At 41.7% G+C, this 24,282-nt stretch overlaps 2 protein-coding genes and 1 pseudogene across 3 annotated transcripts in view; 2 read left to right on the top strand and 1 right to left on the bottom strand.

Moving 5' to 3' along the window:
- The window catches only part of ALDH7A1 (aldehyde dehydrogenase 7 family member A1), a 37,829-nt gene extending 36,010 nt beyond the window's left edge, over positions 1-1,819 (bottom strand). The window contains exons 1-2 of the mRNA XM_082623112.1: positions 1,619-1,819; positions 84-137 (exon numbers count right to left, since the gene is read on the bottom strand). Coding sequence (XP_082479238.1) covers positions 84-137; positions 1,619-1,810 — 246 coding nt within the window. The 5' untranslated portion in view covers positions 1,811-1,819. The remainder of the gene's footprint in view (positions 1-83; positions 138-1,618) is intronic.
- Positions 1,820-3,321: 1,502 nt separating this feature from the next.
- LOC309805081 (large ribosomal subunit protein uL14-like) lies at positions 3,322-4,250 on the top strand (annotated as a pseudogene). The gene has a single exon. The product of its transcript is annotated as a large ribosomal subunit protein uL14-like (transcript).
- Positions 4,251-10,567: 6,317 nt separating this feature from the next.
- PHAX (phosphorylated adaptor for RNA export) lies at positions 10,568-24,136 on the top strand. Its single transcript, XM_082623110.1, has 5 exons — positions 10,568-11,107; positions 13,176-13,789; positions 15,872-15,992; positions 17,634-17,717; positions 22,859-24,136. The coding sequence occupies exons 1-5, from the start codon at positions 11,012-11,014 to the stop codon at positions 23,126-23,128; spliced, it is 1,185 nt and encodes a 394-aa protein (XP_082479236.1). The 5' UTR covers positions 10,568-11,011; the 3' UTR covers positions 23,129-24,136.
- Positions 24,137-24,282: the final 146 nt, after the last annotated feature.

Genomic DNA, 24,282 nt, shown 5'->3' with positions numbered 1-24,282 from the left:
TTGTAAAGTTGTATTGCTCGTCATCACTGGCACAAACTCCCAGTGGGCATTTTGCATTAAAAAAAAAAAAAAAACCCACTTACCTGTCGGACTCTCGCTATCGGCTCATTGTTAGCAGGACAATAGGTGGTGATAACCTTAAAACAAAAAGATGACCACCATAAATAGAAAATGCAATCCCAAACCGGGGGAGCAGATGAAATGGGGAAAGAAAAAAAAAGACTAAGACACAATATTCAAACTCAGAACCTTCACATTAACTTGTTACAAATTAGCGACTCTACAGAGCTCTTTCATTTTGACCCGAACATTCAGAACAAGCTTTTCTGCAAAACCCCCTTCACCATTCTAAATATTAGGTATTTAAACAAAAGCCTAAATGTAATCCATTATTTTGCCTCTTTTCCCATTAACAACAGACCAAAGTTACAAGTTTAACTTATTCCCTCTCTCCTTTACTCTGCCCACCCTCTGGTAAGGGGTGAAATGGCCAAAGCTAGACAACCATGGGAAAGGCCTGTGTCCACACAAACGGGAGAGGTCAATTATAAAGAAAAAACCCAGGTGTAGCTTTAAAAAAGGCTTTCAGGAGAGGGTATTTATCCATAAATCTAATGATTGGATACCACAGGGAAAACAGGCTGAAACCACCAATGGGGGAGGGGGGATTTGGGGAACAATTAAAACCACCTGCATCCCCTACTGTCACAGGTAACAAAGTTGTGTTTCCTCTAACAAAGCAGGTTCATTCAACAAACTATAAGAATGTTACATAACATTTTCTTATAAAAGCTTTCTTTTGTATGCAGCTCTCAAAAAAATCTAGATGATAATAACCTAACCTTTCCATCCTACTCTATAAAACATTTTATTGAACATTAACTGGGTGTCAAGCACGGTGTCAGGCTCTGGAAATAGAGAAACGCTGAAAACCCAGCCCTCAAGGAAGCTCAGAGCCCAATGAAAACATGATAGGATTTCAGCAAGTCCGAGCTTGCATTCCAAAGGATTTCAGAAAAGAAGACAAGATAAAACTATACTGTAGGGCTTCCCTAGTGGCGCAGTGGTTGCGGGTCCACCTGCCGATGCAGGGGACTCGGGTTCGTGCCCCGGTCCGGGAGGATCCCACGTGCCGCGGAGCGGCTGGGCCCGTGAGCCGTGGCCGCTGGGCCTGCGCGTCCGGAGCCTGTGCTCCGCAACGGGAGGCCACAACAGTGAGAGGCCCGCGTACCGCAAAAAAAAAAAAAAACCCAAAAAATTATACTGTAAAACATTACCTGTGGCGCACCTCACATGTGAGGAGCCACAGTCAAGCACAAAATTCCGATAATTTCCACCGCTAAGCGTGTGGCATTTCTCACTCTGGCATTTCGAACTCTGCCGGCACGGTTTCAAGTATGCGTGGGAACTTCAACCCCAACCAGCTTCAAAATGAACTCGATTCTCCATAACATACGCGACCTAAAATCTAACGGCATTTTTAAGACATTCTACGTGAGGAAACTTTTACTGTGGACTTCAAAACTTCCCACCCAGTACAACCGCTGACAGCGTCCGTGCCTGTCCGGCCTCCCGGGGCGAAGTGAGGCCGCAGAGATTGCCCGGGACGCCCGCATACCTCTCCCCGGCCTCCCCAGCTTCCATTATACACGCCTTCGTTTTCCTCGCGGAGCCCCAGCTCCTTGAGCCAAGCATACTGGGGCTGATTGATGAGCAGAGTGGACATGAAGGCGGCAGGCCTGTTCAAAGGTCCCGTGAGCTTGCTCTTCCTTGCGACGTACACGCAGAGCCGATAGGGAACGCGCCACATACTGAACCAGGGAGGCGCACTGCGCCTGCGTTCCGAGGAGCAGCTGAAATAGGGCCCCGCCCCCCACCCGGAGGAACCCATTGGGCAGGCCCGGTCCCGCCCACAGGGCCCGCCCCCTCCCTCGGCATCTCCCTGCCTATTTGGATCTTCCGCAAGAGCCCGGAGCTGTAACCCGGAGCTTAACCCCGGCCTGAAACAGTGGGGCTGGGAGGAAGTGAACGGGCTACTGCCATCTGGTGAAAGAGACTGGGAACAGCGGCACCAGCTAGAAATTTTTTTTCCGCAAAATATTAGCTCTACAATACAGTAAGTTAGAGCAGGCCTTGTCAGTCTGAAATGTGCGAGTAATCACCTGGCTATCGTGTTAAATGAACATTTTGATCTGGTGGGTCCAGACTGGGGTCTGAGAGTCGGTATTTCATTTTTTTTTCTGCTGTATTTTTTTTAATCTTTATTGGAGTATAATTGCTTTACAATGGTGTGTTAGTTTCTGCTTTATAACAAACTGAATCAGCTATACATATACATATATCCCCATATCTCCTCCCTCTTGCGTCTCCCTCCCACACTCCCTATGCCACCCCTCTAGGTGGTCACAAAGCACCAGCTGATCTCCCTGTGCTACGCGGCTGCGTCCCACTAGCTATCTGTTTTGTATTTGGTAGTGTATATATGTCCATGCCACTCTCTCACTTCGTCCCAGCTTACCCTTCCCCCTCCCCGTGTCCTCAAGTCCATTCTCTAGTCTGTGTCTTTATTCCTGTCCTGCCCCTAGGTTCTTCAGAAGCTTTTTTTTTTTTTTAAGATTCCATATATATGTGTTAGCATATGGTATTTGTTTTTCTCTTTCTGACTTACTTCACTCTGTATGACAGACCCTAGGTCCATCCACCTCACTACAAATAACTCGATTTCGTTTCTTTTTATGGCTGAGTAATATTCCATTGTATATATGTGCCACATCTTCTTTATCCATTCATCCGTCCATGGACATTTAGGTTGTTTCCATGTCCTGGCTATTGTAAATAGAGCTGCAGTGAACATTGTGGTACATGACTCTTTTTGAATTATGGTTTTTTCACGGTATATGCCCAGTAGTAGGATTGCTGGGTCATATGATAGTTCTATTTTTAGTTTTTAAAGGAACCTCCATACTGTTCTCCACAGTGGCTGTATCAATTTATATTCGCAAGAACAGTGCAAGAGGGTTCCTTTTTCTCCATATTCTCTCCAGCATTTATTGTTTGTAGATTTTTGATGATGACCATTCTGACAGGTGTGAGGTGATAACTCATTGTAGTTTTGATTTGCATTTCTCTAATGATCAGTGATGTTGAGCATTCTTTCATGTGTTTGTTGGCAATCTGTATATCTTCTTTGGAGAAATGTCTATTTAGGTCTTCTGCCCATATTTGGATTGGGTTGTTTATTTTTTTTATATTGAGCTGCATGAGCTGCTTATAAATTTTGGAGGTTAATCCTTTGTCAGTTGCTTCATTTGCAAATATTTTCTCCCATTCTGAGGGATGTCTTTTCGTCTTGTTCATGGTTTCCTTTGCTGTGCAAAAGCTTTTAAGTTTCAATGTGACCAGATTGGGCGGGGCGTTGGAGTTGAGATTTCAGTGTCCTTTATACCTACTTCCTTTTTGGCCCTTTCTGGCGTTCAAGATGTCGAAGCGAGGACGCGAGGATGTGGTGGGTCCTCTGGTGCGAAATTCCGGATTTCCTTGGGTCTTCCGGTTGGAGCCGTGATAAACTGTGATGACCACACAGGAGCCAAAAATCTGTATATCATCTCTGTGAATGGGATCAAGGGACGACTGAATAGACTTCCTGCTGCTGGTGTGGGTGACATGGTGATGGCCACAGTCAAGAAAGGCAAACCAGAGCTCAGAAAGAAAGTACATCCAGCAGTGGTAATTAGACAACGAAAGTCGTACTGGAGAAAAGATGGTGTGTTTCTTTATTTTGAAGATAATGCAGGGGTAAATAAATAAAGGCGAGATGAAAGGTTCTACCATCACAGGACCAGTTACAAAGGAATGTGCAGACTTGTGGCCCAGGATTGTATCCAAAGCTGGCAGCATTGCATGGCTCTTTGGTGTATTTGTAAAAGAAAAAAATGATAATAAAAATTATTTGCTCCAAAAAAAAAAAAAGCTTTTAAGTTTCATTAGGCCCCATTTGTTTATTTTTGTTTTTATTTCCATTTCTCTAGGAGGTGGGTCAAGAAGAATCCTGCTGTGATTTTTTTTTTTTTTTTTTTTTTTGTGGTACACGGGCCTCTCACTATTGTGGCCTCTCCCGTTGCGGAGCACAGGCTCCAGATGCGCAGGCTCAGCGGCCATGGCTCACGGGCCTAGCTGCTCCAGGGCATATGGGATCTTCCTGGACTGGGGCACGAACCCGTGTCCCCTGCATCGGCAGGTGGACTCTCAACCACTGCGCCACCAGGGACGCCCCCTGCTGTGATTTATGTCATAGAGTGTTCTGCCTATGTTTTCCTCTAAGAGTTTTATAGTGTCTGGCCTTACATTTAGGTCTTTAATCCATTTGGAGTTTATTTTTGTGTATGGTGTTAGGAAGTGTTCTAATTTCATTCTTCTTCTTTTTTTTTAAGAGAATTCCTTTTACTTTTATTTTTTAAATTTATTTATTTATTTTTGGCAGTGTTGGGTCTTTGTTTCTGTGCAAGGGCTTTCTCTAGTTGCAGCAAGCGAGGGCCAGTCTTCATCACGGTGCGCAGGCCTCTCACTGTCGCGGCCTCTCTTGTTGCGGAGCACAGGCTCCAGATGCACAGGCTCAGTAGTTGTGGCTCACGGGCCTAGTTGCTCCACGGCATGTGGGATCTTCCCAGACCACGGCTCAAACCCGTGTCCCCTGCATTGGCAGGCAGATTCTCAACCACTGCGCCACCAGGGAAGCCCCTAATTTCATTCTTTTACATGTAGCTGTCCAGTTTTCCCAGCACCACTTATTGAAGAGGATGTCTTTTTTCCACTGTATATTCTTGCCTCCTTTATCAAAAATAAGGTGACCATATGTGTGTGGGTTTATCTCTGGGCTCTCTATCCTGTTCCATTGATCTATATTTCTGTTCTCGTACCAGTACCATACTGTCTCGATTACTGTAGCTTTGTAGTATAGTCTGAAGTCTGGGAGCCTGATTCCTCCAGCTCCGTTTTTCTTCCTCAAGATTGCTTTGGCTGGGCTTCCCTGGTGGCACAGTGGTTGAGAGTCTGCCTGCCAATGCAGGGGACACGGGTTCGTGCCCTGGTCCAGGAAGATCCCACATGCCGCGGAGCGGCTAGGCCCGTGAGCCATGGCCGCTGAGCTTGCGCATGTCCGGAGCCTGTGCTCTGCAACAAGAGAGGCCACAACAGTGAGAGGCCCGCGTACCGCAAAAAAAAAAAAAAAAAAAAAAAAGATTGCTTTGGCTATTTGGGGTCTTTTGTGTTTCCAAACAAATTGTCAATTTTTTTTTGTTCTAGTTCTGTGAAAAATGCCATTGGTAGTCTGATAGGGATTTCACTGAATCTGTAGATTTCTTTGGGTACTATAGTCATTTTCACAATGTTGATTCTTCCAATCCAAGACCATGGTATATCTCTCCATCTGTTTGTATCATCTTTAATTTCTTCCATCAGTGTCTTATAGTTTTCTGCATACAGGTCTTTTGTCTCCTTAGGTAGGTTTATTCCCAGGTATTTTATTCTTTTTGTTGCAATGGTAAATGGGAGTGTTTCTTTAATTTGTCTTTCAGATTTTTCATCAGTAGTGTATAGGAATGCAAGAGATTTCTGTGCATTAATTTTGTATTCTCCTACTTTACCAGATTCATTGATTAGCTCTTGTAGTTTTCTGGTAGCGTCTTTAGGATTCTCTCTGTATAGTATCATGTCATCTGCAAACAGTGACAGCTTTACTTCTTCTTTTCCGATTTGGATTCATTTCTTTTTCTTCTCTGATTGCTGTGGCTAAAACTTCCAGAAGTATGTTGAATAATAGTGGTGAGAGTGGGCAACTTTGTCTTGTTCCTGATCTTAGTGGAAATGGTTTCAGTTTTTCACCTTTGAGAACGATGTTGGCTGTGGGTTTGTCATATATGGCCTTTATTATGTTGAGGTAAGTTGAGAGTCAGTATTTCTAATAAGTTCCCAAAGTGATAGTGACTGCTGTTTCCTGGAGTAGCCAAAGGAGGAGGGTTTTTGGTGGAGGAGAGAGGATTTTTTGTTTTTGCCACTTTGTTAAATTATAAATTAGAGTTTTCTAAAGAATGAAAAATATTAAACATTGGCATTTCCCTTTAAATATCCTGCCTGGGTATATTCTCGCTTTTGAAGAACAAAGACAGTTTTGATCAATTTCCTTTATTCTCCATTTCTTCTATCTTCCTGCAATTTTTGGGGGGGGGGTTACTTTTTTTTTTTTTTTTTTTTACAGCAGGTTCTTATTAGCTATCCATTTTATACATGTTAGTGTACATATGTCAATCCCAATCTCCCAATTCATCCCACCTCTTCCGGCAATATTCTTTCTACCCCAACCCCACCCCTCCACCATCCCATTTTCCATCTAATTCCACAATAACTGGGCTTACTCTATATAAGGGAAATAGCACCATCTCAGTCAGCATGATTTGGGCATGAGTTAAAAATATACACACACTCTCAATTCAATTGAATTAATAAGGTGTCTCAGTGATTCCAAGTGGACTTGCCTTGTGTCCTTCCACACTGCAACCAGACAGTCATTGTATGTTTCTATACAAAGCCCGTGTTTTCCTCTCAGTGTCTTTGCCCTTGCTGTTCTCTCTACCTGTAAAACCCTTCCTTCCATCTCTGCATTCATGCTTGAGCTTTATCTGTTCCATCCTTATGACACAAATGATTTCAACAAACCATGTTGAAATCGGCATGTATCAAGCACCTATCAGAAACTGTAGTTAAGTGCTGGAGATACCTGAATGATGCTTCCACTTGAAAATGTTATATATTTCCCCATTAAGGCAAGGACCATCTCTGACTCATCCTTGCATGGCTCCACAATTCCCAGCATCCTACCAGGCTCACATACATTTACATCAACGAAAAAATGAAACTGTAGGGGCTTCCCTGGTGGCGCAGTGGTTGAGAGTCCACCTGCCGATTCAGGGGACACGGGTTCATACCCCGGTCTGGGAAGATCCCACATGCCGCGGAGTGGCTGGGCCCGTGAACCATGGCCGCTGAGCCTGAGCGTCCGGAGCCTGTGCTCTGCAATGGGAGAGGCCACAACAATGAGAGGCCCGCATTAAAAAAAAATGAAACTATAAACACACCTCTGCGGTAGAAAGCAAGGGTACCCTGTCCAGCATTGGTAATCTCTATCAACAACCCAGCTACCATTTTCCATCCACCCCTAGGACTGAAGAACTAATTTCCTTCATTTTAATTCCCAAACATTTTAATGGAGAATTTAATTCTCCTCACTTTCTGGGCTGCCAGTAAGATTCTTTGTACACGTATCCCAACACCACATCCTTCCATTCTCTTCCCCTCCATTTGATTCAAAAAATGAAAAGGGGACTTCCCTGGTGGCGCAGTGGTTGAGAGTCCACCTGCCAATGCAGGGGACACGGGTTCGTGCCCTGGTCCGGGAAGATCCCACATGCTGTGGAGCGCCTGGGCCCGTGAGTCATGGCCGCTGAGCCTGCGCATCTGGAGCCTGTGCTCTGCAACGGGAGAGGCCACAACAGTGAGAGGCCTGCATACCGCAAAAAAAAAAAAAAAAGAAAAAAGAAAAGGCATTTACAGATGCACTAAATTTTAGAAGCAACACACAATGCTCTCAAGGAATGTTAACTTCCTTCTCTTCACTAAGAAGAGAGGTTCATGGCTGTCTCTCTAAACCAGTTCTGGGATGATAGACACCAGCAACTGCCTATACGGAAAATAGGGATTGCATCTCTCTTCTACCTTCTTTTTTCAAAACTCACTTAGCCTGCCAATAGGAGGTCAGGAAAAATCACCAACGATGAATTTTGATGGGGCAAAGCACAAAGAGATAGAATTAAATGAATCATATGAAAGCATATTTCCCACTTGAAAAAGAATTAAATGGATCGTACATGAAAGTATATGTAAAAACTGCAAAGCCCTATAGTAATTTAAATGTACTGACTAAACTCAGGACACCTTGAACCAATTCTCTATGAAAAGTGGGGAAGTTAGCAAATGGCCAATTCTGCTTTTCAAATGACTTATCAAAGGCATCATAGGGTGGTTATAACAAAGACTTTGGAGTCACCGCATAAGTACAAACTGACCTGTGTTTGGGAAGTCTTCATGAATACTAGCCGTCTTTGTTCTTCAACAATAGCTGGCCGGAAGGCGGAGGGATTTGATCTGATAATGCATGCTTGCCCCCAAGGCAGCACTAAACTGGAGAAATCACCAAGGATAAAATTTCATTATTGTAAACTCAGAATCTGATTTATCAGAGCATGAGTGAATGACACTAACTATTGCTCTGGGCAGGCTCATATTAATCAAGCTAACCAAAAAATGATGCTCCAGCTAAAATGCTGGCTTATTACTTAATGGGGAAAATTGTTCTCAGAAAGGACCAACCATTCACATCCTCTAATCACTGCATTCTCTCCCAGGGTATATACTACCTATCTAGTGGTTTAGGAGCCCAGAATTTAGAAGAAGAAGAGTTATTGATTAGCAGTATATGATTCCTGCATTCAATGGTATCAGGCTAAGATAGTCTCCCCAATGTCCAAATTAAACTGTAGATTCAATGCAATCCCAACCAAAATACCAGAATTGGCAAGCAGAGTCTAAAGTTTAAATGAAAGGGCAAAGGATCTAGAATAGCCAAAACAGTTCTGGAAAAAAAAAGAACAAATTTACATTACCTAATTTTAACAATTATTGTAACAATTTACAATTGTTATAAAGCTACAGTAACCAAGAAAGTGTCACATTGGTGTAAAGATAGACATAAAGATCAATGGAACAGAATAGGGTGCTCAAAAGTAAACCTTCATATATATAGTCGATTTTCAATGAAGGTGTCAAAGAAATTCAAGGGAGAAAGAATAGTCTTTTCAACAAATAGTGCTATATTATTTGGATATTCAGGCACACACAGAAAAAAAGGAACCTTGACTTTTACTTCACGCTAGATATAAGAATTAAGTCAAAATGGACCATAGGCCTAAAGGTAAGAACTAAAACTCTTCTGGTGGAAAACACTGGAGAAAGTCTTTAGTGTGAGGGGCTGTTCTATGCATTCTACGGTATTTAGCTGCCTCCCATACCACATAGTAAAATGTTAATAATAACATGAAAATGTACTCCTACCTCACACCACGCACAAAAATCAATTGTAGGGGGATTGTAATTCTATGCAGAAAAGGTAAAATAATAAAGTTGTCTAAGAATTAGGAGACCTGGAATCAAGACGCAGGTCTTCAATAGCTTAGCTATGTAAACTCTCTTCAGTTGTCAAAATAAATTGGACCAGGTGACTTCTAAATTCCTTTATAGGTATTAAATTCACATTTCAAAAATCTAAATTCATTTTTTTCCATACAGTCTAGAGACATATCCTAAGGAAATAATAAAACAAGTTTGTAAAAAGACATGTTCATTGCAAAACACCATCAGAGACTAAAAAATGAGGCTACCTTCATGCAATGGAAAACTAGGGAGTCCTTAAAAAGAAGGAGCTAGGGCTTCCCTGGTGGCGCAGTGGTTCAGAGTCTGCCTGCCGATGCAGGGGACATGGGTTCGTGCCCCGGGCCGAGATCCCACGTGCCGCAGAGCAACTAGGCCCGTGAGCCACAACTACTGAGCCTGCGTGTCTGGAATCTGTGCTCCGCAACAAGAGAGACCGCGGCAGTGAGAGGCCCGTGCACCGCGATGAAGAGTGGCCCCCGCTCACCGCAACTAGAGAAAGCCCACGCACAGAAACGAAGACCCAACACAGCCAAAATAAATAAATACTGATCCCTTAAAAAAAAAAAAAAAAAAAAAAAGGACCTGGATCTTTATATTCTGCTATAGAAAGGTATCCAGATAAACTGCTTTATTTATTTATTTTTTTTGGCCGCGCCTCGCGGCTTGCAGGATTTTATCTCCAGACCAGGGATCGAACCCAGCCTCCAGCAGTGGAAGCGCGGAGTCCCAACCACTGGACCCCAATATTGTTTCTTTTTTAAAGTAGATTGCAGAATAGGAAAAGGTACAAATAACAAGATCCCCTTTACGCAAAAAAAAAAAAAAAAAAAAAGTCAAATATTTCTTGACCATCTTTACATACAAGAAGTCATGTATGTACGCAGGTAGAAACAACGGCGAATAAAACTGACATTTTAGTGGGGAGCTCAGACAAAAAATTTTTAAAATACACATATGACTATTGATACCATGAGGGGAAAAAAAGGGTTTGAGAGTGACAGGGGAGACGCTGTTTTAGTGAGGGTGGTTGAAGAAGACCTCTCTGAGAAGGTGGCATTTAATCAGAATCCTGAATCATGAGACAGCATAACCTGTGCAAGAATGGGGTGTCGGGGTGTTGGAGAGTCTGCCAAGAAGAGGGAACAGCAACTGCAAAGCCCTTGGGCCGGGAAAGGACAAAGGGTGCCTGAGGAACAACGTGAGCAGCGCCAGCGTGGCTGGAGAGCCGGAGGGGGACACCAGACAGGCACACACCCGCAGCCCTGCTGGCAGTGCTGAGAACTCAAGCCTTATCGTGCGGAGGAAAGCCCTGGAAAGTCTGAGCAGGGCGGTGACCTCACGTCCCGTCTGGAAGGCTCCCCGGGAAGCTACATGCAGGGTGGATCGCAGAGGAGCAGAATGGAAGCAGAAAGGCCTGCCCAGAGCATCCAGGCGAGGGTTGTGAGGCCGAGGGAGGAATCCCTCATGGCTGCCATCCGTGCGCATCTTTAGGTTTGCCGGAAACATGTCGGTAGGGAACGCGCCAGAGTGCTGGGGCAGCAGAGGACTCAGTCTCCCAGAGTAGCGTTAAGCGAGCGGGTTGCAATGATGACGCAACATCTGCGAGCCTCGACCCAGGCGTCTGGTTCCACCGGCCGCCGGGGCGGGAGCAGCCCCCTCGCGGGGGCGCCCGACCAGTCACAGCCAGCCAAACCAGCCCGCCGCCCCGCCGGAAGTGCCCTCTCGGCGCGCTGCACCGCGCCGCGGGAAGATGGCGCAGGAGGCAGGCGACATGGAAGATGGGCAGCTTTCTGACTCGGATTCCGACATGACGGTGGCACCCAGCGACAGGCCGCTGCAGGTGCCGGTGAGTGCGGAGGGGGGGCCGGTGACTCTGGGCCGGGAGCGCGGAGCGCGGAGCCCGGGCTGCAATGAGGGGTGGGCGTCCCCGGGCCCGGCGCGCGAGCCGGTGCGGCGGGGAGGGTGAGGGGCGGGCGGGCGTTCCTCGGCCCGGCGCGCGGAGCGAGGGAGGTTGCGGGGATAGGAGGCCGTACGAACCTAGCCCGGCGTCTCGCTGCGAAGCGGAGCGCGCGAGGCGGGCTGCCTCCGGCGGCGGGCTTGCGGCTGTCCCTTCCCCGCCTCCAGTGCTCCGCTCCTCGTTTTCTAAACCTACGGGCTTCCCCACTTCGGCGACGCTAGGTTGTCCCGGAAGGGCATTTGTTTGCCGAAAATGTAGAACCTGGGGACCTCAGCCCACAAACAGCCTGTGGCGCTCATGTGCACGCTGAGCAGAAAGGGAGTGAGTACCAGGGATGAAGTTCATCACTTGCTCAGAGGCCTGGTCTTCCATATTCCCCTGGAACCTAGCTTCGTCATGCCATAATGTGGCACTGGGTTTTGTGTTAGCTTCCCAGGTTTCTTGGCCGCCCTACTAAGTAGCAAGCTCTTTTGAGAAGACTTTAGTGCCGGTCTACCCGCGTTCGAATCCTGGCGCCGCCACTGTGTGACCTGTGACAGGGCATCTAGCCTGGTGCCCTCATCTTAGAATAGGAATGATAATAGTACGACAGTAATAGGGTGGCTGTAAGGATTCAGTGGAGCCTGAGTAATGGCTGACAAGTGTTAGTGCCATTATTATTTCAAAATAGCAAGACCTACTTTCTAGACTTAAAATACCCCACCCCCATTTCTAGCACATATTAGGAACTTCAGAAATACTTTGTTTAATGTTTAGTTGAAAAAGCAAAGGTGGTTCCTTTTGCATAGAAATTTCTTAGGAAATCGGTACCAAAATATTTTGTTTTTCAGTCTCTTTCAGTTTGTTTTACATAGATTGACCCATGACTTGGTAAGCTTAATGCCACGGACTCTGCAGTTTTAAAAGTAATTTGTCGGAGATTTTTACACATAGGAGTTTACTGTCTAGTCTAAAAGAAATATAGTCACAAAACCATATAAAGGCAGTTGATGTAATCAAATGCATGGCAGGCATCTTTGGAAAGGAAGAAAACAAGTTCTGTTTTAACTGCTAGTAACAATTACCGTGTATGTCATTTTCAAACATTCTGACAACAGAAAAGATTGAAAATCTTCTAAAGGTGAGAATTAAAAGCTTTGGTAATTTTTTAAAAGGGGTCTTAGAACTAAGTGCTGCATTAGCTATATAGAAATATGAATTTGTGGCTTTTAAAATGGAAATTCCAGGGAGTTCCCTGGTGGTCTAGTGGTTAGAATTTGGCACTTTCACTGCCCGCCCGGGTTCGATCCCTGGTCAGGGAGCAGGAATCCTGTAAGACGCACGGCGCGGCCAAAAAAAAAGGAAATTCCATGTAGACCTTTAGAAATGCAGGGCCTCAGTTGGTTTCAGAGATCTTTGAAGATCATTTCTCCTTCAGAATGGTCCCGCTGAATCCCTAAATAATTTTTTAAAAAGCACATGGTGGGGGCTTCCCTGGTGGCGCAGTGGTTGAGAGTCCGCCTACCGATGCAGGGGAAACGGGTTCGTGCCCCGGTCCGGGAAGATCCCATATGCCACGGAGCGGCTGGGCCCGTGAGCCATGGCTGCTGAGCCTGCGCATCCGGAGCCTGTGCTCCGCAACGGGAGAGGCCACAACAGTGAGAGGCCTGGGTACCGCAAAAAAAAAGCACATGGTGGGGCTTCCCTGATGGCGCCGTGGTTGAGAGTCCGCCTGCCAATGCAGGGGACACGGGTTTGTGCCCCGGTCCGGGAAGATCCCACATGCCGCGGAGCGGCTGGGTCCGTGAGCCATGGCCGCTGAGCCTGTGCGTCCGGAGCCTGTGCTCTGCAACGGGAGAGGCCACAACAGGGAGAGGCCCGCGTACCGCAAAAAAAAAAAAAAAAAAAAAAAAAAAAGCACATGGTGTGTGGAGTTAATGTGTTTTATGGAATTGATTGTATTTTCTTTCACTTGCAGAAAGCACTAGGTGGGGACTGTGCAGTGAGGCCCTTCCAGAGTACTGCAACAGTGTGTGCTCCGGTATCACATTATCGGACTGTTAAAAGTGTGGATTCAAGTGAGGAGAGTTTTTCGGATTCAGATGATGATAGCTCTCTCTGGAAGCGCAAACGACAAAAATGTTTTAACACTCCTCCCAAACCGGAGCCTTTTCAGTTTGGCCAGAGCAGCCAGAAACCGCCTGTTGCTGGAGGGAAGAAGGTTAACAACATATGGGGTGCTGTGCTGCAGGAACAGAGTCAAGATGCAGTGGCCACTGAACTTGGTATCTTGGGAATGGAGGGCACTATTGACAGAAGCAGACAATCCGAGACGTACAATTATTTGCTTGCTAAGAAACTTAAGAGGGAATCCCAAGAGAATACAAAAGAATTAGACAAAGAGCTAGATGAATATATGCATGGTGGCAAAAAAATGGGAACAAAGGAGGAGGAAAATGGGCAAGGTCATCTCAAAAGGAAACGACCTGTCAAAGACAGACTAGGAGACAGACTAGAAATGAATTATAAAGGCCGATATGAGATCACAGAGGACGATTCTCAAGAGAAAGTGGCTGATGAAATTTCTTTCAGGTGAGCATTTAAATTTGTCTGCAAGTGAGCACTTGACCAACTATCTTCCATTTATGAGAAATAACACAGATTCCAAATACACTGACGATGGTGTTCCTTTTTGAAATTTTTAAATTCAAGGCATGAACTCTAGGCTTATGTGGTTATATGAGTATGGCTGGGTGTTCTTAAATTTGGGCAGACCTGATAGAATAATTTTGCAGATTTTTATGAACTTTTGAGCAACTTTTTCCATTTAGTGCTATAGAACTCTTAGGTAAAAACATATCCTTTTAAATCACGTAGGTTATTTGGAGTGCTTTCAAGCATTCATGATTTTTTTTTTATATATAATTTTATTGAGGCATGGTATACATGTGGTAAAATTCATCCATTTCAAGTGTTGATTTTTTTAGTAAGTTTATCAATTGTACAACGATTACCATAAAGCACTTTAAAAACATTTCCATCACCCTATAAGATCCCTCATACCATGTGCGCATTTAAAGTTAGTTCCTGTTCCTATTCCCACGTAACTGCTAATCTACTTTCTGTTGCTATCAATTTGCATTTTTGGAAATTTCATGTTAATGGAATCACAATATGTGGTCTCTTGTGCCTGGCTATTTTCACTTACTGCAGTGTTTTTCAGATTCGTCCATGTCGTAGCAGGAGTCAACAGTTTATTTACATGCACACGCATATGCACGCACACATCCATATTGGCTGTTACCCTTTTGGGAAATTATGAATAATGCTGTTATGAACTTTCACGTACACATTTTTGGACACAGATTTTCATTTCTTTTGGATAAATAGGAGTAGAGTTGCTTAATGTATGGTAAATTTACATTTCATGCATTTTAAACAAGAAATACTAAAAGTTAAAATTTTGGGAATTCCATGGCAGTACAGTGGTTAGGACTTGGCACTTTCATTGCCATGGGCCTGGGTTTGATCCCTGGTCGGCGAACTAAGATCCTGCAAGCTGCCCGGTGAGGTCAATAAATAAATAAAAAGTTGAAATTTTGTTTACTTTTTTATTAGCTCTAAATCACTAGTGAACAGTGTCACAAATCTGAAAACAGGTAAGGTTCAAGAGTAATATAGCTAGTAGGAAAACAAGTATTTACTTTCCAGGCAAGCCTGTCAATACTCATACTGGATTTTTTTTAAATACTGAGGGAGTTTGGAATTTGAGTGCTGGAAAGGAACTTAGAGATTTTGTAAACCAAAGCCTTTACTTTACAAATAGGAAACTGAGGCCCAGTAGTTGTGTGGCTTGCTCATAGTCACAAATTTAATAAGTGGCAGACCTGGAACTAAAGTCTAGCCGCTTTGTTCCTAGTCTACTGCTCTTTCCACAACAGAGAAGAAACAAAAGAAGCCATGGCTGGTTAGGGAACTGGTAAGGCTTCTGTAATATTAATGCTCCTTCATCTCTATGGAGTATGGGCTCTGATATCAGAAGTGCTACCTACTTAGGCTCCCTGTGTTTTTACCTCTCAGTGGTAAAATGAAAATAATAATATCTGCTTCATAAGGTTGTTGAGAGAATTAACTGAGATATAATGCATATATAGTTCTTAGGATTGTGCTTATCCCATAATAAGCCTTTGGTAAATATTAGCTCTTTCTTTGTTCTGAGACAGGGAGCCCATGAGGGAAAAATCCAATCCATTTTAAAGCTCTTAGACATCTCTAGAGTTAGGAGAGCTAACTTTTAGAAAGCATGGTATATGTTTGCTATTTGTTTTGATGAGAGTAGACTGGTTGTATCTTCTTTTGCTTTTAGGCTTGCATTCCCCTTGCTATGTGTGCATGTTTCTTTTGAAATATGCCATAATCCAATAAGGCAAAGTGAAGATGCCAGTTATGAGACTTGAGGTGGAACCCGGAGGTTACGATCTCCTTGGGTGACCCAAGATAGGAATGTTTCCATGTCAGTGATTCCAAGGTTAAATATTGGGGATTTTGGAAAGCAAATGTTATTAGAATGAGAAGCTACTTCTAGCTAGGAACTAAATTGGAGACTAAGGTAGATTTCCTCAACTTTATGCAACAAATAAAAAGTTTAATATTACTTCATTTGTTCCTCATCAGGTTGCAGGAACCAAAGAAAGATTTGATAGCCCGAGTAGTGAGGATAATTGGGAACAAAAAGGCAATTGAACTTCTGATGGAAACTGCTGAAGTTGAACAAAATGGTGGCCTTTTTATAATGGTAAGACTAACTGCTTCATTCTTTCTGGTTTTGTATTATTTCATGTGATTTTTTAATAAAATGCCCTTGTCTCTGATTGTTGGTTCTCTTATTTATAAATTATTACAGTGTGTTTCAGACTTTAAAAAACCTTCATTAATAATTTAAAAATTCAGGGCTTCCCTGGTGGCACAGTGGTTAAGAATCTGCCTGCTAATGCAGGGGACACGGATTCAAACCCTGGTCCGGGAAGATCCCACATGCTGCAGAGCAACTAAGCCCGTGTGCCACAACTACTGAAGCCCACGTGCCCTGGAGCCCGTGCTCTGCAACAAGAGAAGCCACCGCAATGAGAAGCCTGCTCACCACCACAAAGAGTAGCCTCTGTTCGCCACAACTAGAGAAAGCCCGCGCGCAGCAACGAAGACCCAATGCAGCCATAAATAAATAAATAATTTATTAAAAAAAAAAAAAAAGAAATGTTACTTTTGGTTCATTTAATTCATGCATTCTTGGAAACTGGTTCTTGGGGGTAAAAAAAACAAAAATCTTGTTATGTAAAAAGCACAGATAAATATAAAGTATATCTGTGAGTATTAAAATTTCATGGGTGATAGGAGTGAATAGGAAACAAAATGTCTAAAGGGGCTTCTGGGGTTGAGGAAGCAAAAATGAAAAAACAGTTAAAAAATACTTCATTGCTCCAGAATGGCATAAAGAGCACTTCTCTGGTTGGGGCCAGATCACAGCAGTAGCAGTTTATCCCATAGAATGAATGGTTTTGCAGATCTCATTTAATTGAGCTTTCAGCACAGGGTGAGGATGAAGATTGAATGGCTTCCTTCTTATTTGTTCCTCATGAATTTGAATAATAACATCACAAGAGACTAAATCAATATTATTATGCTGTGGAAATGGAGAGAAAAGAAGCCAGTTAGAAGTGATAGCACTGGGTGAGGAAACAGCCTGTGAACATAGGTTCCAAAAGTTAACAACAAAACAAATTATAATAATCATGAATGTACTGGCATCCCTGTTTGTGTCACTGTTTAAGGTACCTAGATTTTCATTCAGTTGAGCATGAAGTTATAGATTATATCAATATTTTACTTAAAAAAATTTTTTTTAAATTTCTTGCTGTGCCACACAGCTTGTGGAATACTAGTTCGCCAACCAAGGATCAAATCCAGGCCCCCTGCAGTGAAACCACCAAGTCCTAACCACTGGACTGCCAGAGAATTCCCTATATCAAAATTTTAATACTGTAGTAATAAAACCAGTGAGCTAATGGAAATCTACTGAATGTTGGGAAGATACAAGTCCAAATTCACTTTCTTTTGGTACATGCATTCTTTCCTTGTACAGTTCTTTATTGCTGTGTGCCAGGCACTGTTCTAGACACAGGAAGCTTATGTTGTAGTAGGGGGTGGGAGGGAAACAGTCTGTAAAGAATAAGTGTAGTATCTTCAAGTATGCTAGGAAGTGATACATGCCGTGGGAAAAGAAATAGAGCAAATGGAAGTCTGGAGAGGAGAGAAGGACACTGCAGTTAAACTGGAGTGGTGCTGTAGACCTTAATATCTCCTTAGGAATGTCTCTAAAAGTTGCTTTGACCATTCACTGGAAGAGTTCACAGGCTAATTTTTCTGTTCCTTTTTGTAGAATGGTAGTCGAAGAAGAACACCAGGTGGAGTTTTCCTGAATCTCCTGAAGAACACTCCTAGTATCAGTGAGGAACAAATTAAGGTAGAAACAATAATGTCCTTGACTTTTAAGATCCATCATAATTTAACTCCCACTCAGCCTCTAGCTTCATTTTCTACTGATCTCTGTTACCTGCTCTGCCTTGTACTGACCATTGTCTCTTTTCAAGTAAACCTTGTGCCTTTGGTAAAGCTCTGCTTCCTCATTTTCTTCCATTTCAGAGCCAAGGTCAAGATTTCTTTTATGGCAATTTTTCCTGGTCTCTTAGCATGTAATTATTTTTTTCTACTCCTACAACTTTTTATTAATGAAAATTTTCAAACGTGGAATAGATGAAAAAACAACAGGATGAATACCCATATATCCTTCACCTAGGTTCAGGGGTGGTTAACATTTTGACATTCTTACTTTACCTATATAATTTTTTTTTTCTGTACCCTTAGGAAATAAGGAGCAAACATCATGACATTCAGCCCTAATTATTTCAACAAGCATCTCCCAATAATGACAATATCCTACACAGCCACACCTAAGAAAAATAAGAACAGTTTCATAGCATCATCCCAGTATCTATCTAGCCCTTATTCCAATTTCCTGAATTGTCCCAAGAATGTATTTTCTAGCTTTTTTCCTCCCCAAATCAGGATCCTGTCTAGATTTCCACATCCCATTTGTTATATCTCTTTTGATCTGTTTAATCCTACATTTTTCTCCATGATTTAGACCTTTTGATGAGTCCAATATGGCTCTCTTACAGAATATACCACATTCTGTTGTCTGCTTACACATTTGTTTTGTTCATTCCTCTATCTCCTATATTTCTTACAAACTGGAAGCCGGGCATCTTAGTAGCATTTTTGTATTACCAGAATGTCATATGGGAAATCTTATACACTGTGGTTTTTTCACAGCTCAGAATTTAGTTACCTTTTAATTATTAATTAAGGAACATGACTCGCATTTAGCACATGTGATCAAAATTGAGAACTGTCTTGCATAGGAAGGAGATGGTACACATGCAACACAGCTACAATATTTGAGAAATTTTGTATTCTCTTTATTATAACAGTGGGTGATAAAGGTCATAGGAATGTGCTTTAGCCATACTAATGGAATGCTGATGATGACAGAAAAATAAAAACCTTTTCTCTTGAGCTGATGCTACATGTGAGCATATTTTGCATCTGCTCAATGTTTTTTTTCTTTTTTCTGGCTATTCACTTTTAGTCATTTTTTAAAAAATCTGTTACTGAAATTCCTACAGGAACTGTTACTGTTGTTGCACATTTGAAATCTCTACTCTGTAACTACTTTTTTTCTCATTGGAACAATTATTTTGATAATAAATTTGTAACAATGTGAATGTCCTTGGGAACACAGAACTTTTGAGTGGTAGAACAGAGCTTATACCTTAATGATGTTCTCCCTCCTCCCCCAATATAACCCCTGATCAGAGTGTGTACTTAGAAGGAACATTCTTCTTGGGTCTTTGTTTGATAGCAAAATGTCACTCTTTTCAAAGATATAGCATGATGTGATGAAAAGAATTCTCGTAAGATTCAAAATCTAGGTTTTAATCTTAATTTTGCCATTTAGTGATTATATGACTATGAGCAGATTGCTTACTCTCCCTCAGCCTTGATTTTCTCATCTGTAAAGTGAGGACTTTAATATGTGCTCTGCCTATTTAATATTGCTATAAAAGGGTTAAATAAAATGATGTCTAGAAAAGCTGTTTGTCAACTAAACTTGGACAGTTTCCAGAAGCGGGAGAGAAGAAAATAACATTTATTCACCGTCAGCCTGGCACTATCATTGGGTATTACCCTGATATGCAAATGCAGAGCAATAAAAGGGATAGGTCTGAGATCACACAGGAAGGACTCTGACTTCAAACCCATGCTGTTTTCACTGAATCACCTATCTTTGAAATTCATTTCTTCTAACTCATTGTGGAGAAGGGGATTTAATGTTAGTAGATTTTTATCTTAAACAACCAGAAACATTGCATTATAATAAACAGTAGAAACGTTTGTAGTATCTAATAATAGGGGAATGTTGACTAATAGGGACATTCTTAAAACAACTATCCTGTAGCCTCTATTTTTGTGAAGCAATTTTAAGAAAATTAGAAAATGCAATAATAACTGAATTTTTTAAAACGACAAAGTACAAGTTTATAAAGAAAAAGAGGCATGGGACAATAGACTGGCAGTTAAAACACCAAAATGTTACCAATGATTTGGTCTGTTGTGAGGGGTTATAAATGTTTTGTCTTTTAAGATTTTTCTGGGTTTTTTTTTGCCAAATTTTCTGTATGTGCATGGATTGACTATCTTTGTTACTAGAGGGAAAAGCCTAAGGCAGATATGATTTTATTATAGGTAATTTCATGTGCCATCCAAATAATGGTGTTATAATTATTCTTTTAGTCACTATATTGCTAACAATCACAGTCTGTAGAACTAGGAAGCCAGAACTGAACTGAGCGGGCTTGTTTTCAACTTTTTCTCATTTGATTTTGTTTCGGTATGTGGCCTTATAATTAGTTTTAGAGAATACAAAGTTTGTGAAGAAAGAAAAAGTAAGAATAGTTAGAAGTTAATTTGTGAAGCGGGGGCCCCTGGGGTGCCTGGCCAAGGCCCCCTCACCCATGCCCACCCCGTCACCGACCCCCTGGTAAGACCTCGGCCCCCAGACCAGCACCTCTCCGGGACGCTTGTCCCCAGATTTTGCTGAGGAGCTGAGGTCCTCGGAACCATCTCTGAGCCCCGGTCTTCTGGAGGAGGATGGAGAGGTGGCCGTGGTGCTTCTGGGCAGGCCCTCTCCCGGCGCCGCGGACCCTGAGGAGGTGGCACTGTGCAGCAGCCGCTGTGCCGTGCGGCTGCGGCGCCAGGGCCTGGCCCGGTGCCCTCCTAGAGGGTCGGGGTGCTTCCCCCGACTTGGTGTGGGGGCCCTGCCAGCTGGCTGTCAGAATTTTAAAGAGGTCCCCCCCTTAGGAGTTCTGGCTGCCAGCTAACTGCCGCCTCCTCAGCCGGGACCTCCTGGCAAGACTGTAGCTAGTGGTGTTTTTACAACCAAAGACTCTATTTTGTGGTTTAAGGAGAATAAAATTGACTATGTTTAAAAGAAAAAAAAAAGTTGATTAAGTCCACCTATAACGTTCTCCCTCCAAAAATAGTATGCACTTCAGGTTCTTAACTTGCAGAGTTAATTATACAGAGAGATGGATGGGAGAAAATAAGTTGCTCTCAGATTATCTGTTGTCTGCATTTATTGTAACAACATTAATAATATGCTACAGAGACATTTCTTTGGGTCATCCCAGTTCTGTTTAAATTCGTAACCCATGAGAATGACATTCCTTTTTAATAAGGATTGCCATATTTGGAGGGAAAAGGGGAACTTCATAATTTTATTTCGTGCTGCCGAGCATTGTACTAGTTAGAACTGTTTTTTATCAAGATGTTTGGATGTGCTTGCATATAAAATGAAAATACTTCTACTATTGCTCCACTTGAAGGTAAGTAGACTCTTGAAACAATTGTGAATTATCACACTCTTGTGAAGGTTTAAGGTTTAAGAATATGGATTTGAAGAAATCATTTATGAGTTTAGACTTTATACCTTTACCTGTTGGCTCTAATCTTGAGCCTCACTTTCCTCATCTGAAAACAAGTATAATCCCCACCTCACAGGGTTCTTGTGTGAATGAAAAGAGTTCACACCTGTGTAAAGTTCTCAGCGTAATGCCTGGCACATAAAAGTGCTCATTCAGGAATTGGTAGCTGGCCTCATTTTCCTCTGAATTCACCCTTTTTGTCCTTCCTGCACTTTTTTCTCACATATGTTCCCTCCTTCTCCACCCCCGTCCTCATTTCTTTAGCAAATACTTTTATTCCTTCTCTTCATCAAAGCTCTCATATTCTGAAGCTTTCCCTTACTGCATTCATTTCAGGGTTCCTTACTTCTTCCTCTGCTAGTTCTGTGTGCTGCTTTTACTATTTAGCGAAGCAGAGGGCCCCCTTTATCTCACCATCCTCCATATTGTTTTTTATAAACAAGAAGGGATTTGCATTTTATGCACTTTAAGAATGTAATAGGAACTGGCTTGGCTACAGCTTTTAAGAGTCACTTCCTAGAATATAATAGGATGTCAAAAGTGTGTCCTGCCTGTACTAGCTTCTCTTTGAAATCTTCGAATCTTTTTTATATTAGCATCATCATTTTTGCCTTCTCTTTAGATCCCTGACCTTTTTTTTCTGTACCCTCTAAAATTATATTTATCTATCTGTATCAAGGTTCCCAGAAGTTATTTTGGTTTTCCATGTAGTGTTTTAATGGAAATGTATTTTCTACTTGAACCGTTCTCATTCACTGGCAGTTTTGCCTCTCAGAGGATATTTGGCAATGTCTAGAGGTATTTTTGGTTGTCACCGTTTGGCGGTGGGGTGGGTGTGCTAGTGGGTAGAGGCCAGGTAGGCTGCTGAACATCCTGCAATGCACACAGCAGACTGCTACACAAAGAATTCCTTGGCTTGCAGTTTTAGTAGTGCCATACTTGGAAAACCCTGTACTAGAAGATTCTCATATTTTCATGCTATAAAATCCTTTTTCTGGCACCCTGGAATCCAAGTGCTGACTACATCATTTTTATGCCTTGTGATAAAAGTTTTTGGCATAGACTTACAGTCTCACATGTTAATTACAGCAGTGTTTAAGGGCTGGAATTTTTCTTGCGTTGTGTAGGTTACATGATCATACTTAGTCACACAGTTCGGGCCTGGCCAGTTTCTTAGCATGTAACATGTGGTTATGATGACATTTTAGAGTTAGTAAATTATTATACCAAAGACTTCTATTTTGTTGTGATAAATTATATTTTATTTAAATCCTAAACAATATGATTTTCCTACTGTATATTTTCTATTTAGAAAACCTTTATAGATTGATGTATATGTTGAATAAGCATGGACCCTAGACCTAACACTAGGCTGAGTTTGAATCATAGCTTCATCCTCTCAACTTGCAATGAGGATTTATTAAATATCTTGGACTCTGTGTTCAATTATGAATCTAATATTTTTTTGTGTGGAAAATGGAGATAATGTAAAGAGTCTGCCTTATAACAGGCTTTCAATAAATGGTAGTTCTTGTTTACTAAAGTTGTTCCTTTATTGTAGGACATTTTCTACATTGAAAATCAAAAGGAATATGAAAATAAAAAAGCTGCTAGGAAGAGAAGAACACAAGTGTTGGGAAAAAAGATGAAACAAGCTATTAAAAGCCTAAATTTTCTAGAAGATGATGATACATCACGAGAGACTTTTGCAAGTGACACAAATGAGGCTCTGGCCTCTCTTGATGAATCACAGGAAGGACACGGAGAAACAAAGTTGGATGCAGAGGAAGCCATTGAGGTTGATCATTCTCATGATTTGGACATCTTTTAGGAATTTTGAGAAATAAGCCTTTCTAAGATAACATTGTAATAAACCATTTCTACTGAGATTGCTTTATTTTACTTTGCACTGATAAACCCAAAAATCTGGAGAGAACTGTTGTCTTGTTTTAAATAAAATTGAATATGTGGGAGATGAATGCAATAAGAACATTTAAAACTTTCTCACGTCTGACAAAGTACTTAAAAGTATATAGCAGAGGATTTAATTTCTCCATCTATTGCATGTGCTAATCATTACTAGTTGATAATCAGTTTTGTCCAGGTCATTATCACATGCCATTCAAAAGTTTGTTTTCTTTTTCTGATTTATCTTTGCAGTGAATCATGATTGGTTTCAAACATTCCATTAAAAGATCCTAAGACATAAATTGTTAAGCTATTACAAATGCGTTCAAATCTAGGTTTTCTGTGTTCTAAGAACTCTTAAGCAGTTTTCATAATAGAGACTAAACAGAGGTTTATACTAATGGCTCTTGCCACTTGTTTGTCCAGAAGTAAATAAGCATCAGAAGCTTTTCAAAGAAGTATCTGTTCTTAACTTTAACTTTGTTTTTGACCTCTTATTAGTTACCTTGGTCATATATTAGATACTGAATATGATCCATACCTGCATAATTACCATGACATTTAAAAAATTCCCAGTGACGGCCTGCCTAAGACTGTTTTACCTTACGTTAAGGAAGTTAGGTATTAAAAATGTTTCATCTGCATGATGTTTAAAATTATTCATTTTTATTTAAAGAAATAAAGTTAGTTTACTTAAGATGTTCCAGGAGTTGACTACAGTTTACAAAACAGATCAAGCAAAAATATGTAGGGAGCAATTATTAACTATTCTTTGCAGCAGTGTACTTGAAGTCTTTCAGTAGTTTCTGAAATACATGATCATTGAAGTTGGAGCTAAGTATCTAAGCAGGGAAAGAAAAGGAAATGGTAATTGGTTACTTTTTATTCATAAAGAATACAAAAATAAAATTGGAGTTCTGGCAGTCCTTAATGAGTTTCAAGTGATTTTATTTTTTAATCTCAAATGTTCTTTCATAAAATTGCTATAACCTAGGAAAGAAACATTTTAAATAGGTAAGTATTTAAACATTGTCCCTGAGGTTTTTTAACCATTTATTTATTTATTTAAAGAATTTT

This window comes from Mesoplodon mirus (assembly GCF_964341445.2).
Source record: "Mesoplodon mirus genome assembly, chromosome: 5".
NCBI lineage: Eukaryota > Metazoa > Chordata > Mammalia > Artiodactyla > Ziphiidae > Mesoplodon > Mesoplodon mirus.
This window is presented reverse-complemented; position numbering and strand designations above follow the sequence as displayed.